General features: G+C 33.1%; 1 protein-coding gene across 1 annotated transcript in view; it reads right to left on the reverse strand.

The window, feature by feature from the left end:
* Positions 1-4,169: 4,169 nt before the first annotated feature.
* Positions 4,170-17,397, reverse strand: part of LOC136037813 (selenoprotein F-like) — a 29,988-nt gene continuing 16,760 nt past the window's right edge. The window contains exons 3-5 of the mRNA XM_065720645.1: positions 15,012-15,130; positions 8,421-8,536; positions 4,170-6,199 (exon numbers count right to left, since the gene is read on the reverse strand). Coding sequence (XP_065576717.1) covers positions 8,449-8,536; positions 15,012-15,130 — 207 coding nt within the window. The 3' untranslated portion in view covers positions 4,170-6,199; positions 8,421-8,448. The remainder of the gene's footprint in view (positions 6,200-8,420; positions 8,537-15,011; positions 15,131-17,397) is intronic.

Consider the following 17,397-nt stretch of genomic DNA (forward strand, 5'->3'; position numbering starts at 1 on the left):
CCACACCTCACACTCAAACGAGTTCACACTCAAACGAGTTTATATATATATATATATATATATATATATATATATATATATATATATATATATATATATATATATATATATATATATATATATATATATATATATATATATCATGAAAAGAGAAATCACCAATGCAACAGCACAAACACAAAAAAAAAAAAAAAAAAAAAAAAAAGAGACAGAAGGAGAAAAGGAAGACTGTTTTCCTAAATTAGTGATTAATATAGACCAGCACTTGAATGAGGCCTTAACCCTACTCATCCATACAATCACATAGGTCAAACAGCATAGCCACACACAATCAACCATAAAGAATAATCCATGGACAGGCAGTCATGTCGTCAATAAGTATAAGTCGTCATTTACCAAACAATAGAAAAAATAATATAGACAAATAATTCAGACACCCAACATAAGGGCTCATCAGGAGAATACACTGGCCTATATAGGGTTTCGCCACTCTAAATTCTCTACCCAGCACAGTGTTGTGGCTACCACAGAATATCCATGGCATCCCCACGTCAGGTATCACCCTCAAAATACATGTCTATGAAAAAAAAAAACAGCAAATGTAAAACAACCAAGTAAAACCAAAACAAGCTTATCCTCTTAATATATCCCTCCCTTTAGCAACAATAGGTAAACTAAATATTATAAATTTTACCAAATCACAAATATTAGCACATTGCAAAAAACCTGAATGAACTAAACAATTATAGAATTCATCTTTACCATGTGGCTAATTTTTAAGAAAATCCGCTCAATTAGAAACACAATTCAAAATAAATGGCGCTGTGACATTTCTCGAACCTCCGAAATTAGTTAAAAATTTCTTTAAGTATTTCTAGATAATTCTTTTGATATTTATTTAAAAGTTCGCTATAATGAAAACTAAATTTTTTAAATTGCCAAGTTAATTTATTTGCAGAAAAACCTCTTGATATCAATTTTTGGCTTAAGATTTTACATCTATTTTTAAAATCAATATAATTACTACAAATCCTTGCATAACGAAGTAACTGTGAGAAAAACGCTGAATATGTGATATTTGAGTGTATATTACTTTCAGGGAATGGGAAACTAATCACTTCAAAATCAAAATCATCCGTTTTATTATACATTTTAAAACTTAATTTATTATTATCACAAATATTAATATTTAAATCTAAGAAATGATCTTCATGACCAGCGCCATGACTAGGCTCAAGAATAAGCTCTGATGGATATATATTTTTAGAAATATCAATGAAATCCTTACAATTTAAGACCAAAATATCATCTAAATATCTTTTATTATTTGACAAAGCATGTTTTAAATTAATTGGATTATTCTTATCCATCATATATTTATATTCTAGTTGACTTAAAAACAAGTCAGCTATAAATGGGCTGGCATTCCCCCCCATGGGAATTCCCATAATTTGCTTGTACAAATCACCCCCAAATCTTATATAAGTATTGTATAAAACAAATTCCAATAACTCAAAAATCATATCCAAGCTGTAACATCTCAAGTTAACTGTAGTAGTAAAGCAGTTTGTCCATATAGCTTTTTTATTATAAATGTCTATTTTTAAGAACCTTTTACTAGATAAGAGGAAAGATTTCTTGATAACAGTTTTTAAATTATCAAACACTACATTAAGTGATAAATTAGTATACATTGTCGCAAAATCGAAAGACTCAATTCTTTTAGCTGAAACCATTGTTAAAGAATCTATCACCTGCAGTGAATTATTAACACTCCAATATGGATTAAATTTCGAAAATTTTTTAATACCAGAACAATAGGTTTTAAGTTTATTTACAATTTCCTTTAAAATTAAAGAGAGGTCAGTAGCAGCGATGCGGGTTGGACATTTAGCTGCTCCAGCAATAAACCGTGGTTTAGGGGGATTCTTATGAAATTTTACAGTCCAATATAGGAAAGGGAACTTTTTATCATTGTCATTTATTTTAATATTAAATTTTTTAAAAAGTATTTCTTCAGTCTTTTCAATTAAATTCTCATCCTCTATATTTACCTTTTCGTAAACATTAGTTGTGCATAACTCCCTTTTTAAGATATCACAATACAGCTTCTGACAAATTATGGCAAAATTATTATTAGCTTTATCCACTGGCACAATTACAAATTCATTCTTTAGATTAGCAATTGCTTGTTTAATCTTCGCATTATAAAATAATGATTTAGTGTTACTATTTTTTAAGTTAGAATATATTTTATTTCTTATTCTACTAATAATTAAATTCTTCCAACTTTGAAAACTCTCTTTATTTTTATTCTCTTTCTTACACCACTTATCAATAAATAAATCAAAATCATTTTCCAAGCCATCAAGAACACTCGATGGTTTCAGATGATGAGAAAGACGGAAATTAGCCCCTTTATTCATTATAATTTGAAGATCATCTTGCTTTATTATTGACAAGTCCCCTGTTATAACATGTTTGTAAGTAGGATTTACAAATGGGCCAAGTTGCTTACAATTACAAACCGGTTTCCAATTTATATCACTATCTAGTTTTTTTAGTATTAAATTATAATTAAAAATAATTTGCCCAATAGTTTTTGAAAATTTATAAGTTAAAACTGGACTATCATTATAATTCAAATTACTAGGAAGGGCCTGTTTCACATGCCGCTGATTTAAAATTTCTGGTAAATTAATATCTTCAATCTGCTTACAAGTAAAATTAATAGGTAAATATAATCTGTTATCCTTATTACTAATCTTATCGAACTTTTTCTTTTTTGAAATAAATTTCGTTTTAGTTAGAATGCAAATTGTATCACATATTACTTTAAAATTATAATCAAGAGCTGTATTATTCTTAACAATCCAGAAAAGTTTGATTAAATTCCTCTTGGATAAATTATTTAGACATTTTATTACAGAAATCATACCCCTAGATTCAAGTAGCTGGCATAGATCTATAGAAAGCATATGTACATCTAATTCATTTTTTCTATTATTTTTCCTATGTCCTCTCGATCGTTTTTTACGTTTAGTAGGACAAGTAAAAGAAGGATGGTCCATAAAACCATCAATACATTTAACAACAACATGAGACATGTCACCATATTTTGCTACACGATCATTTAGCCCAAAAGGATAAGCTGTACCAAGAGTATGGATCCAGAAATCCTCCTGTTTACGTAGTCTATTATTCTTCTCTTCTTTATTTAAATTTTCTAATTCTAAATTTTCTAAAATTGTGACAGTTATGTCTGATATGGAACATTTACCATTATTACAATGTTGAACTAGATAGTTATTAGTTTTTTCATTATTAACTGTTGTCTTATGTCCAGAAAATCTTTTATATATATTATTAGTTGTTTCCCCCACATATTGTAGGCAGCATTTATTACATTCTAATAGGTAAATTACATTGGTTGTTCTACAATTAACATTACCACGTAACTTGCATGCAAAATTTTTATTATACAATGTACTTTTAACAGAAGTCCGTGGGACAAAATGATCTTGGCAAAGAAAACAACGACTTTTACACTTACTAACTTTCAAAAAATCGTTCCGAGTTCCGAGGCTAATATTTGTGTTTTGTTGCATAAAAAGTTATTGAAAATAAATCCAAAACAAACCAACATCCAAATCAAAATCCAACAATCAAAGTCCAAAAAACATGCCAAGGTCAATAGGTCAATAGGTCAATAAATACATTAACAAAAAGATGAAAGAACATGAAATTTGCATAAGTGCCATCTCACCAATAATTAACAATATATATAATTAACAATATATATAATTATACAATATACTAATTAATATACAATAATTAACAATATATATAATTAACAATAATATATATAACAATATATATATATATATATATATATATATATATATATATATATATATATATATATATATATATATACGGCTTCAGAGCCATACTTGACCACTGTCATTACGCCGACTTTCAATATTCTCGACTTCGTCCGAAAATAGCGCCTGATTTACGTAATTTTGTCAATTCTTTTAAGCTAAAAGAAAATTCTATGAAACAGCAGATCTAAAACCATAAACGTCCAAAAGGTGATGGGTCACCCTAAATAAATAGAAGACACAATTCATCTAAATCTTTCTTCAAGCTGTCATAACATATTCGCGCAGGTAAAAAATAATTTATTATTCACCATCATTTATAAAATCACATTTCAATGTATAGCTGGCGCAAGGCTGTAGTGGAAACAAAACAGTAATTAAATACACTTTAGCTGCACTTGGCTTTATACCTCATCCCTATCCTGGCCCAGAAGAGCTTTAAAGATAGAAATTCATTTAGCCATTCAACCAACTTGTATCTATATAAACTGCAGTTCCTTAGCTAGTTGAATAGTACACAACCACGGGGTACTAAATGCCGCTATACTAGGGGGGGGGGTAATATTAATGCAAGCTTGTAGTCCTTGAAGCTAGGAAAATGAATTTAGGATCCTATTTGTCAATATGTCATCGTGCCAAAACGAAAAAGGATCTAACAATTTTTTTTTAGAAATTAGCCAGAAAGATGAAAAAAAATTATTAACGCAGGGTCGTGCACAGGGACTCTTTAACATAGATCCCTAGCTAACAGAATAGCTAAATACCATATTTAATCTGGGCGTGGTTAACCGGGTTAAAAGTCTATAGTTCCCGAAACGCGGTCCTGGAAACACTACATGACAAACCAACCAATATTATACGATCTCAAATCTATGTTTTTATCCGGGGCCGCTAAGAGTGGTTATATTGATATTTCTTTTCTTATTGAACATTTGATGCGTATTGACACATAATTTTTTTCTTTTAATAAATTTGATTATTGCACCAAATTAAGTCGTATTTTTTTACGTATGAAGCATATTCAGCTCTCTGACATTGTAATAGCCTCTTGGAAATGAATATTATTTTTGTCTAAAAGTAATTTTAAAACCCGTATGTCATTTTAAATTATCTCCACTATCTACCTATATGACTCTTTTGAATCATACTAGCCCAAACGACAAAAATCCATAGCCTAATTAGCCCATTTCAGCACATTTTACCAATTTCGTTTTAAGCTTAGCTAATTTTCACCTAACGTTTTCGCGTAATTGGACCGGTTTTTTTTTAAATATAAGGGTCCAAATTCAGTTTTTACGAACCCTAACCTGGCAGTACCGATATCTACTTCAAAATCCCTTACTCCTTTCCTCAAACTTTCCCCGTGGCCCTCCAAAACTTTCAAATATGACACGAGACGTCCAAAATAAAATAGTCCTAGTCATGACAAAAACAAGATCATTCAATATTCTATCATTCCTAGAAAAAAATTAGAAATGCTAACACCCGAACACAAACAATATAATCATATATTAGGGTAAATAATCAAATCTCGGAAACAATAACATTGTAGATACGGGTACAACCACTTTGCGCTGTGGCTCAAATAAGTTTTACGATGGCATTGGTGAGTGGTAGAATCCAACTTCGAACAAAAACAGAAACGAGTTGAAGGCGACCTCCGTTTTTCCGTAGTTTGTTTTTACTTATTAAGTTTTTTTTCTTTTTTTAAGGGAAATATTGGAAAAATACACAATAAATCTTTTTGTATAAACATCCCGAGGTTTTTACTGGGAAACTGGAAATGTGCTTAAAATACCGATACTTTTCAAGATTCCCGATTCACCACTATGACATTACTGAGTATGAATATCTACGATTCCATATCGAGTTGCACACCATAGACAGTGCAACATTCAAACTATTTGCCAAGCATTTTTAAACTAAACAGGATTAATTTTTTAAAGGGTTGGTTTTTAAAGGGTTATTTATAGTGGATATTAGAGGCCATGACCTTGAGGGGTTTGCAAACTTCTCATTACTTTTCTCTGGCTTGCTAAATGATTCTGATTTAATATTGAACAAAGTATCGTCCAGAAAGTCATCATTTACCCTAAAAAAGAAAAAAAAAATCTAGAGTTCGTTGGAAATACTATCATCCATTAGAAGAACGGTGTTTAAAAATTCATCAACAGAATCTGTGTTCCATTTATCAACGGCGTACGTTTCTTGCAAACGATTTTCTTCGTCATACAACTTAATGATGGGATCAGCACCACGAACATATTTCACGCTGAAGTTGGGGATCCCGCGAGCGCGTTCACTTTTCACGAACGCTGCAAGAAAAAAAATGGTTAACCACACCAGGGAAGAGCACGGGGGAACAATTCCCTCTGTTTTGTTTAGATTTCATTTTTTAGGCAATTCCCTGAGAAAAATAAAAAGCAATAACAATTGTCAAAAATGAAAAAATAAAAATAAAAAGCAATAACAATTGTCAAAAATGAAAAACGAAAAATAAAAAGCAATAACAATTGCCAAAAATGAAAAAAGAAAAATAAAAAGCAATAACAATTGCCAAAAATGGAAAAAATAAAAATAAAAAGCAATAACAATTGCCAAAAATGAAAAAAGAAAAATAAAAAGCAATAACAATTGCCAAAAATGAAAAAAGAAAATAAAAAGCAATAACAATTGCCAAAAATGAACAAAGAAAAATAAAAAGCAATAACAATTGCCAAAAATGAAAAAAGAAAAATAAAAAGCAATAACAATTGCCAAAAATGAAAAAAGAAAAATAAAAAGCAATAACAATTGCCAAAAATGAAAAAATAAAAATAAAAAGCAATAACAACTGTCAAAAATGAAAAAAATAAAAAGCAATAACCATTGCCAAAAATGAAAAAAGAAAAATAAAAAGCAATAACAATTGCCAAAAATGAAAAAAGAAAAATAAAAAGCAATAACAATTGTCAAGAATGAAAAAAGAAAAATAAAAAGCAATAACAATTGTCAAAATTTGAAGCTTAGAAATTTTTGCGGAAAAGCAACTACAATTAGCAAAATAGCACATCTGACTCGGGGGGGGGGGGGGGGGCTAATACTCAAAATTCCATTTCGGAGACTGCGAAATTTCACGTTTGCTAGCACGACCAATAACCACAAAATACGAATTTCGAACTTTCGGAAGAATCACGAAAAACTCTATTTTAAATATATAAAAGAAACCCATGACAAGTTTCTATGCTAATCAATAGCGACTTTATACATCTTTAACGTTTTGTACTTATATCGTGTATTCATGTTTCGCATTTCATCAGAATTAGTTATCTAATAATCCATTTAGAAATCCCTTAATCCGTATTTATATAGTCACAGAATACAGTCAAAATGCGAAACACTGAAATGCGAAAATGCGACAGAAGTCCCAGAAACTGTATGCGATTTATAAAAATACGTTTAGAAACCGATCAAGTAACTACAGAATATAACCTACCCAGAGAATGGCATCAGAAAAAAAAAATTGAAACAACAAATCCTTGGTTATTGGACGACCTCCTCAGTATTTTTTTTTCTAAATGCATTTTTTTTTTTGCAAAACACCCAATTAAACACAAATAAAGCAGCCATTTGACTATCCATTATTTATACCCCGTATGGCATTTGGGTATAAACCCTAGTATGAAGTATCTTTTATTGTTTTATAAAGTAGAGTTGTGAGAAAGGGTCAAACTTTAGTGTAAACAGCGGGTCGTTTAGGAGGGAACATCCCCTTTCATATACGGAGTAATTTCTGTTCGTTTTAAATTTTAATATCGCTCCTTACTTTCAGTTCAAAAAACTTATTTTCTTTATTTAGTTCAGAATAAGGAGCCATTTGACTATCCATCCTTTGTGCCTGATATGGTATTAGAGTAACAATTAGAGTAAAATTTACATATGTAAAACAATTTACAAAGGACTCCAGGGGCTAGGCATTGCCCGAAGGGCAAGATAACTTTGATGAGATCTCCAGGTAAGCCTGTTGGTTCAAGGTTGATGGTCACAGTAAGTCACCAGGGAATCTTGGGTTTAATTCCCTCATCAGCAGCGACTTTCGAAGCAATTTTCCTTAGATTAGGGGAAGGGTGACTTATTATGAAATTAGCCCCTTTGAAAACAAAGACTTAATACATACACTTGAGTACAGAGTGATGGTTCCTTCGCCTTGTTGAAATCTGAACCATGCAACGATTTTTTTTTACTCGGGATTATTAGATGACTTAGCCCTTTAGTGGGTCCAGGAGTCTTAGCCCTCTAAAATCATACATATAGATTAACCAACTATCTGACCAGTAAAATTTTCATCTTTTTAGAAGAATAATTCCTCAGGATCAGTTCAAGTAAACATTTTTGAAATTTGTAGCCCATCAAATTATTAAATGCATTTTTTCCAGAGACCTAAAAGTTCATTTGTTTAATTAAATACTTTTTATTATAATATTAATTTATTTAATTTAACATTTATTTAATTAAACTCTAGAAATTTACAGCTAATTTTAATTAGTAAATTTTTACCTTGAACTTGCGGGAAGTGTCCCAGTTTTCATCCACATACTTCAAGAACAGCTTTTGGATATTTCTTAGTTTCTACTAGGTCTGTATCTCCTTGGCAACACTCTTTACATGGCGCCCTGAAAATGAAATATTCAAACTTATTTTAGATCTACAAAATTGCAAACCTAACCTAACTTTTAATCAACACTGAAGTAAGTAAGTAATCAGATTAACGACGCTTCTTGACTACTAAGGTCCCTGCGTCGACGCTGCAGTGCATTGCTGCAGCATGATTCGATCTCTGGATCCCGTATTACCTAGCTAAGGCCAAACCCACTGCACCACCACAGGACAATCAACACTGAAACAGGGAAATAGCCGGAATTTCATAAATAGCAGGAGAGGGATCCACAAAGTGGCAGGACTGTTTGAAATTTGCCACCAAAGGGCAACCTGATTAATTTTATCCCCACTTCATACAAGATTAAATACAGTGCTATATTACCGGCTGAAATCAGGTGCCCTACTTCTAAATAGCTTGTTATTTAATTGGGAGCTACATCTTTCCCCTTTATGCCGGGTCTGCTTTTCAGCAGATGAAACAATCTAGCATGTATTATTTGATTGCCAGGCTCAGAGTGAGGAGACTATTGCTCTAAAGCGTTTCTGCTCCTTGGCATACTTATAAAGCTATCCAGGATTATAACTTGTCCGGGGATATTAATCGTAAGATATTTAAGGCATCTATTGATATCTTAAAGAATAGAAACATTGTTTAGTAGCGATTAAAGCTTGAAGAATTCAATTTCAAAAGGATGTGATTTATGTATATTTTTTGATTGTGCAGAAGAGAGCGGGAGTGAGTAGGAAGAGGCGTATCGGTAACGGCCGGCCTAGTGGCCTTAAACTGCTGGGGACAGGTAGCTTAGGTACCCACACCTCCCACAATCAATAGCAGTGTATTATTGTATATAATTGCATGTATTCATTGTTTGCTGACTGGAGGAGAATAGTTCTTCCAGTGGCTAGTTTTCTGAAGAAGAAGTCAAAGAGGTGAAATGACTTGTTGTTAGTTTATTTACCTCCCTACAATTTTTTGAACTGGAACCTAATAGTTTTAGCACAGATTATCTGATAGGTTTCCCAATAATCTGTGACATTAGATAGTAATATTACGCCATGGAGCTTCAAAACTTTATCTTCTTGGTAAGGAAAAATATTCCCTTGATTTTTTCCTCTTTTATACTCTTTTTTTGAGCCATAAGAATATCCTTCGCAACTTGATGTAGGACCTTTGTTTTTCTTCTAATAACTGGTTTTGAGCCATAAGAATATCCTTCGCAACTTGATGTAGGACCTTTGTTTTTCTTCTAATAACTGGTTTTGAGCCATAGGAATATCCTTCGCAACTTGATGTAGGACCTTTGTTTTTCTTCTAATAACTGGTTTTGAGCCAAGTTTTCTTCGCAACTTGATGTAGGACCTTTTTTCTTCTTCTAATAACTGGTTTTGAGCCATATGAATATCCTTCGCAACTTGATGTAGGACCTTTGTTTTTCTTCTAATAGCTGGTTTTGAGCCATAAGAATATCCTTCGCAACTTGACGTAGGACCTTTGTTTTTCTTCTAATAACTGGTGGAATAACCCAATCCAAGAAAATACCAAGCATGTGTTAAGAACTGTTGGTCGTAAAATTCTTAGTGAGTTTTCAGAAAATTGAAGGACACTAAAATAATTGTATTATGTATTATATGAAATAATAGAGTAATGCTTGTTGTTATTATTGTTGTAAATATTCTACCACGAACCTGCAAATTATGTAAAACTTCTCATTAGGAAGAATTTTTTATTACTCATTAAGTTAACCTTCACAATTCTTTTCATTATATTCCCAGTTTCGGGTTGCATGAAAGTTTGGTATGCAACTTGGAATGTTTCAGAATTGCGTAAGATTATTTAAAATTATTTAATCAATCTATTTACTAAGTTTATTGTCAGTTGCTAATCACCATTTTCTGTCCAGGGCATGTTTGAAGCCAGAGGAAGGGGGATATGGCCCCCCATTAGATCCACCGATGGCCTTGTTTGCATAATTTGCTGTATCTTAATTATTAAGCTTCAATACGACATAGCAATAGACTTTTGCAGATGCCAAAACAAATGACTTCAGCGATGCGCATTTCTAGGATTGTCTTTTTTGGAAAAAGGGAGGGGTTGAGTATTTTTTGTTTGTTTATTTTTTACATTCAGTTCTCGTTTTAGCTGTCTTGGCATAATTATGTTGCTTTCTAAGAAAATTGTCATTTCTTAGGCTTTGAGTGGTAGCTAACAGAATTTTATAATACCCCTTTATACTTTTGAATATCTTTGTCTTATCTGCCTGTAGAACTAGCACCATTATTTGGCATTTCAAGGACTTACAACAATCACAAGTTTTAAAGATTGGAATCCTCTTGGTTTCTCACAAGGTGCGAAAAAGAATAAAGTTTTGTTCATAATGCTATGAAAGATCCTCATGACCTCCGGGGAAAGTTGTACAATTGGCGCAACTTCACTGAGTGGTTCCCAAGTTGTTCTCAAAGTTAAATTGGGAAAATACCAATATTCCACTTTATGTATTGACATTGTCCCAGTTATTATCATCTATTAAAGTGCCTTTACACTTATTGCAAACATCTGTATCTACAACTTCAACTCGGATAGATGTCAACTCGTATTATCAGCAAATAGTGTTCTGTCTAAAGTCTGCCGCTAAAAAAGCTGTTCCCTCCGAGTGCATGTGAACGGGTACTCGCAATCCCTTTTGGAAAGTTGATCCTAAAGTGAAGATGGCTAAACAAAAAGCTAAGTTCTGGCTCCGTATGTGGATAGCCTGTGATCGTCCTCCTTCTGGTTCAGTACATCAAATAAAACAGAAAACCAAACGAGAGTACGAATATTCCCTGCGTAGAGCGAGACTGAATGCCTGGGATGGTCCTTGTGACAAGAAATCCTGGGATCTTGTTATAAACAGTGTAGAGTGTTCACCTCCAATTAATTCGTCTCTTCGGCTATGTGACTTCGTTTCTAATTATAAAAATATTTTGCTTTCATTTAATATTAATCTCCAAAATCATTTTGCAAAGCTTGTCAACTCAATCCTCCCAATTCGTATCAACCAATGTCAAGTGTTGTCGGTGGAATCTGGTGTTATACTCCGAGCTCTTAAGCAAGTGAATAAGTCTGAGTCTCTCAATAGTGATGGTCTTTGCTTCAAGTTTTTTGCTTATGATTGTCCTGAACTGCTGAAGCATTTGCAGTTATTGTTTCAGATGTGTTTGGCACAGTCCGTTGTGCCAGATAGTTTTTTGTCCGGTTGTATATCTCCCATAGTTAAGAGGGGTAAGGACCCCAGTGCTTGCTCTAATTACCGTCCTATCACTTTGTCTTGTTTTGTTAGTAAGCTATTTGAATATGTACTGCTACCGGCCATTAACTCCAAGTGCAGTTTTACACCCTTCCAGCTTGGTTTTAGAAAAGGTATGGGCTGCGTTCAAGCTCACCATATTGTGGGTCAGCTAATGAAACAAGCTGCTGCTCAAAAAAGTCCCCTGTATTGTTTGACTGTTGACATATCCAGTGCTTTTGACAATGTAATTTATTCAAATGCTTTGTTTTCTCTAGCAGCCTCAGGTGTTAACCTTTCTATTGTTTCCGTGCTTAAGTATTGGTATGCTAATTCTTCAGTTAGGGTGAAGTGGAATGGTACTGTAGGGGAGTATATTCCTGTTAAAAAAGGCGTTAGGCAAGGTGCCGTGTTATCCCCGAGCATATTTAAATGTGTTTTAGCTTCGTGTCTCCAACGTCTTCAACCGTCAATTTTTTACAATGATAATTTAGGCGTTAGTCACGTTACATATGCTGATGATGTTCTGCTTCTTAGCCGGACAAAACATAGTCTAATTACCAACTTTTACCGGCTTTCAGCCACACTATCCACAGTAGGCCTTTCAGTTAATGCCTCCAAATTTGAGTTTTTGTGTTTTGGGAGTCCTCCATCAGCATCACCTCTTTGACAATAAAAATCAAACCAATATTAATAAACATTGTGAAAAAATGAAGTGACTAAATTTTGGCTGCGAGCCTCCATTCAGGCCAACCATATGATTTCCGTTTGAGAAAAAACTTTATAAAACTATAGAACTGAAATAGTAATACAAAGCACCAAATTTCCAAATCAAACATCCTCACGTTATGGCATTGTTCAAGTAAAACTTATTTTGATCTTGATTATCCTTATAAATTCATTTTTGTTTTTCTGTCTATTCTCAAACCAATGTTTTCTTTACCCTTTACATTATTACAGTCATACCAATTACTTTCCTTTTTCATCTCTTCAACATAATATATTCTTCCTTATCCCCTAGATGCTCGATTCCTCTATTTCTTTTCATGTCCTCCTGGGAGTAAATACCGATGCCACACGCGTGCTTACCCATGAAAAAATCTAATGTTGCTTATGTTTCTTCTGGTTTACACATCTGCACCTCGGTCCGGCTTTGTCTCATGGTTGGGATAGGAAATGATTGCACTGTTTATATCTCTCTAAAGTGACTAACAGTAAATTTTTGGTTTCTTTCAATGATCTGGAGGCTTTACAAAATGTTGTAAAGTAACATTGATTTTTGAATTAAAATCAAGTTGTCATCAATCCATGACTAATTGGAGAAAAAGCCAAGACAAATAGTCTGAGTGAGAGGCACAGCTGACATAAGCCTTTTTCAGGAATGTATATGAATGATGTCATTTTCACTTGTTGATAGATTGTCTTTCATCCATCCATCTATTCATCTTGGGGCAGAACTAAGGTAAATAGTCATAGGACTGTAGGGATGATGGAAATTTTGGGGTTGACTCATGATGGACTGGACTTGTATTGGTGGAACTGAATTTGCTTCGACTGTAGCTTACATTGTTGTGCTAAACACAAATGTAATGTACTGGATACTATAAATGGCCTTTGTATCTTTCTTTGCGATTGTCTCACCCCTTCCGGGGTTAATTTCACAAAACAAGGTTGTTTCAGATACTTTAAAAAATTTGTCCAAACCAACCCAATTATGGTGTCGAAGTTAACCCCATACAGACCATTTCTAAAAACTGGCTTCTACAAGAAAAATAGTTAAGGTGAGTCCAATTTGTGACTAACTGTAGCTACCAACATGGTAAGGCTAAGTCAGGCATGTACGCAGGGTTTTTTCGGGGGGGGGGGGGGGGCTAAGCCTTCGAAACAGCAGATATAAAGTAGCACATTTTTGTTTATTTAGTAATGCAAAAGGCACGTATATCGGAAAATACAGATTAACTTTAATCTGTAGTATTGTAGCGGATGGGGGGAAGAAGACTGAAGCCTCAAAAGTACGTTTTAGGCTCAGGTTATGTTCATAGTGATTTAGAACCAGTGATTAATCTATTATATCCCACTGAAAGGGAAATTTTAGGGTTAACAGTGCAATATGGGTGCTGTGGGGGGTAGTTCTTCTATTGCAAAAACGTAGATTTTAATGAAAAATGATAGTTTCCAAAATTGATCCATTAAAAGCTGTACTTTATCCTGAAAGGGGGGGGGGGATAAACGCCCAAATATCAAGGATAATTCTATTTTGCTGTGGAAAGCTAACTCTCTTTACAAAAAAAAAAAAAAAAAACATTACAATTGCCAATTATTTCAAAGAGGGTAAAAAGTCAGACAGAAAATGGGTTAATAATTGGGCAGTGACTTGACCGGATAATTGCATGCTGAAAAATCCCACAAAAAAGGCTTCACACATATATCTAGATTTTTAATAAATGTCCTACTTTTGCCAAAAATCCCGAGAAATCATGGGGAAACTAAACATTTCACAAAATTTCGGGGGGGGGGGGGGGCCGGGCCCATAGCCCCCATGCGTACGTTCCAGGGCTAAATACTTTTTCACACTCAAGTATATACTCACATAAATAACACAGCTACAAAGCCTGGCGCATGTTAGTGGAAATAAAAAGAATACCTTAAAAAGTGGTTCAAAGGGAATATCTTTGATAAGTATGGTAGAAAACTATTGAAACTTTTGCGCAAAGTCGGCCACTCGCCAATACTTGGTCCTTATTTATACCAAAATCTTTTGTGCAAAACTGGATTTTATAATGTCAGTGTTCAAAACAACCAAAAGCTCCCCTATTGGTAAAGAATTACTTATGTTTATGGGTCTCAACAAGACAAAACAATGTATTTTAAACTTATTAATTTTATTAAATTGAACTGGAATGAACCTGTTATATGGGAATTGCCCTGTATTAAAAACTCTTCATTTAAAAAAAAAAAAAAAAAAAAAAAAAAAAAAAAAAAAAAAAAAAAAAAAAAAAAAAAAAAAAAAAAAAAAAAAAAAAAAAAAAAAAAAAAAAAAAAAAAAAAAAAAAAAAAAACTTGGAATGATGATCAACTACGAATACGTTTATGTTATAGCTAAAGAAAAAACGAAGAAGAAGGAATAGACAAGCTTTTAATTTGGTGCAGGGGGGTAGTAGAGCCTTATTCGCCTTAAAAAATAAAATACAACTATTTAAACCTCTTTGAAGAAAAACATACTCACTCTAATTCAGTAAGATTGAAATGGTTAAGTTTTTCACACGACGAACAAAATAAATTTGCCTTGTTAAATCCAAGTTCTCTACATTTTTCAGCTGAAAATTCTGATACTGCAGAGCTGACCTACAAGAAAAATAAAACAACTTTAAAAAAAATTGCAATAAACTGTATTAAGGCTATACAAGTGTAGAAACTTTTTCCCTCTAGTTTATTTGAAAATTGCTTAAATTTTCAATCATGAACATAGTGAGATAGGAAAAACTGCCTCTATTTGTCAGATTAGTCAAGAGGACAATGTAGAGAAACTAAATCTTTGTGACAATAAATCATCCTCTTCCTCCTCATATAAAATATACAGAAATATCCCCCCTCCCTTATCTTTCTCTCAGACGTAGACTATCACATCAAGCAGCAGCAGTTGTTTTGAAGTTGTTGCGGTTGTTGCGTGTTGTTGCGTGCAACAACACAGCAGTTGTGTTGTGTTCACGACATACAGCAGTTGTTGCATGTTCCAGAAACGCGCAAAATATGTCCATTTTCATTTTTGCTTTTGCACAACTATGAAACATGAGCATATATCACATCATGTGGTTCTTTACCTAGTATGAATTTAATAATGAATTAATTAATTGTTGAATTCAGCGATCGCTGAAAGTTGATAGGCGTATCAGGGACCGGACAAGATTAAATGAGAAATAGTTGCTTACTCAATTGGAAGGACAGTTAATTCAGAAAAAAAAGAAGAAAAAATTAGGTATTTTTAACTTATGAATGGGTAATCGGATCTTAAGGAGAGATCGGGATGAAACTTAGTAGGACAAACGTTACGATACCAAACAAGAAGAGACTACAGGGACACTGTATTTGCAAGTTTATTATTGTAATAATTGCCAATAAACAAAGAACAGCAAAATCGATTTATGAAATAAAAAGTATTTTAATTTTATCCATTTATGGAGTAGTTAGTTTTGGCTACAGTGGCACCCCTCCAGAAATCCATATTTTAGAAGTCAAGTTTTGTTCTTGAATGTTCTCATGTTCTGCAAACTTCCGTGACTAAATCAGCTGCTATTTCTGGTACAATACAATTATTAGCACCTTTTTTTGCTTTGGAATTCAAAAATTTAAACACAAGATTTATATACCTAATAAAGTAAATGGTAAGTTTCATTCTGGGACCAAACTGTGAGGTATTTTTTTATCCCCTTATCAACGTTAAAAAGTGCAACAAAAAACATCCCGATTGTACTAATTAAAGCCTTTGCTGAGTATCTTTCAGAACCTTTGTCCTTAATTTTTAATGAAATCACCTCCATTGGTAAGTTCCCAAACTGTTGGAAATTAGGCTTTCTTACTCCTGTAAAAAGAAAGGTAAAAAAAAGAAAGCAATATTTGCTGGTGTCCAGCCCATTATTCTTACTCTAGTTTTTGTCTAAGTTATATGAAAACCATTTAGCTGAGTGGTTGAAAGTACATACACTCTACACTTGAAGAAACTTACACTCTACATCTATCACCCACTATCTTGTCCACCTTGTAGACACAATATGTAACATACTTGAAAAACCCAATACCTGGCTCAATGTTATTGCAGTGAACTTGCAAAAAAGCTTTATATTTAATTAACCACAATAAATTGGTAGAAAAACTATCCAATAACTTTCCAGTTAACCCATATTTAACAATAACAACTGCATCTTCCCTTTATAATAGAATACAAGTCGTCAAGTACCAGAATGTATATTCTGTTCCCCTCCAAATATATAATGGAGTACCCCAAGGAATTCTCTTAGGCCCAATTTTACATCTTGTAAAACAACCTTGATAAACAACCTTGTTGATAAACAACCTTGGTGTTGATTTTCATGAAAATTTGTTGATGATTGAACTGTCAGATGCATGTTCAAAAAATTTAAAAAGTAGCCCAACGGACATCTTGGAATCAATATCAGACAAAGCTGTTACTAATGATATGACAGTCTACCATTTAAAGTCAATGGTTTTAAATATTAATTTCCTACGATTCCCCCTTCTTTCTCCTGCCCAATTCCCCTGAAATGTCTGTCACCACTATGAAATTACAGGGTATTACCATCTTAAGCAGCTTAAAGTGATATTGCCATATTAATTACCTAGATTATCTTAAATTGCATCTTCTAGCAACTAAGGTTGAAGAAGCTGTAGATGTCACCTTGTAACATAGAATCAATATTCATGTATTATTTCATGATCATATCTATTTACATATATACAGGGCAATTCGGTTTGATCATTGGGTTTTACTAGATGTATTGCTTGCCTGGTGCATTTAAGGGCTATTATACCCTGATGGATGATACTGGTTCATCCCACTGTGTTTTCCATGGTCCACCCTTGGTCAACACCAATCT

This window comes from Artemia franciscana, chromosome 17 (assembly GCF_032884065.1).
Source record: "Artemia franciscana chromosome 17, ASM3288406v1, whole genome shotgun sequence".
Classification (NCBI taxonomy): Eukaryota; Metazoa; Arthropoda; class Branchiopoda; order Anostraca; family Artemiidae; genus Artemia; species Artemia franciscana.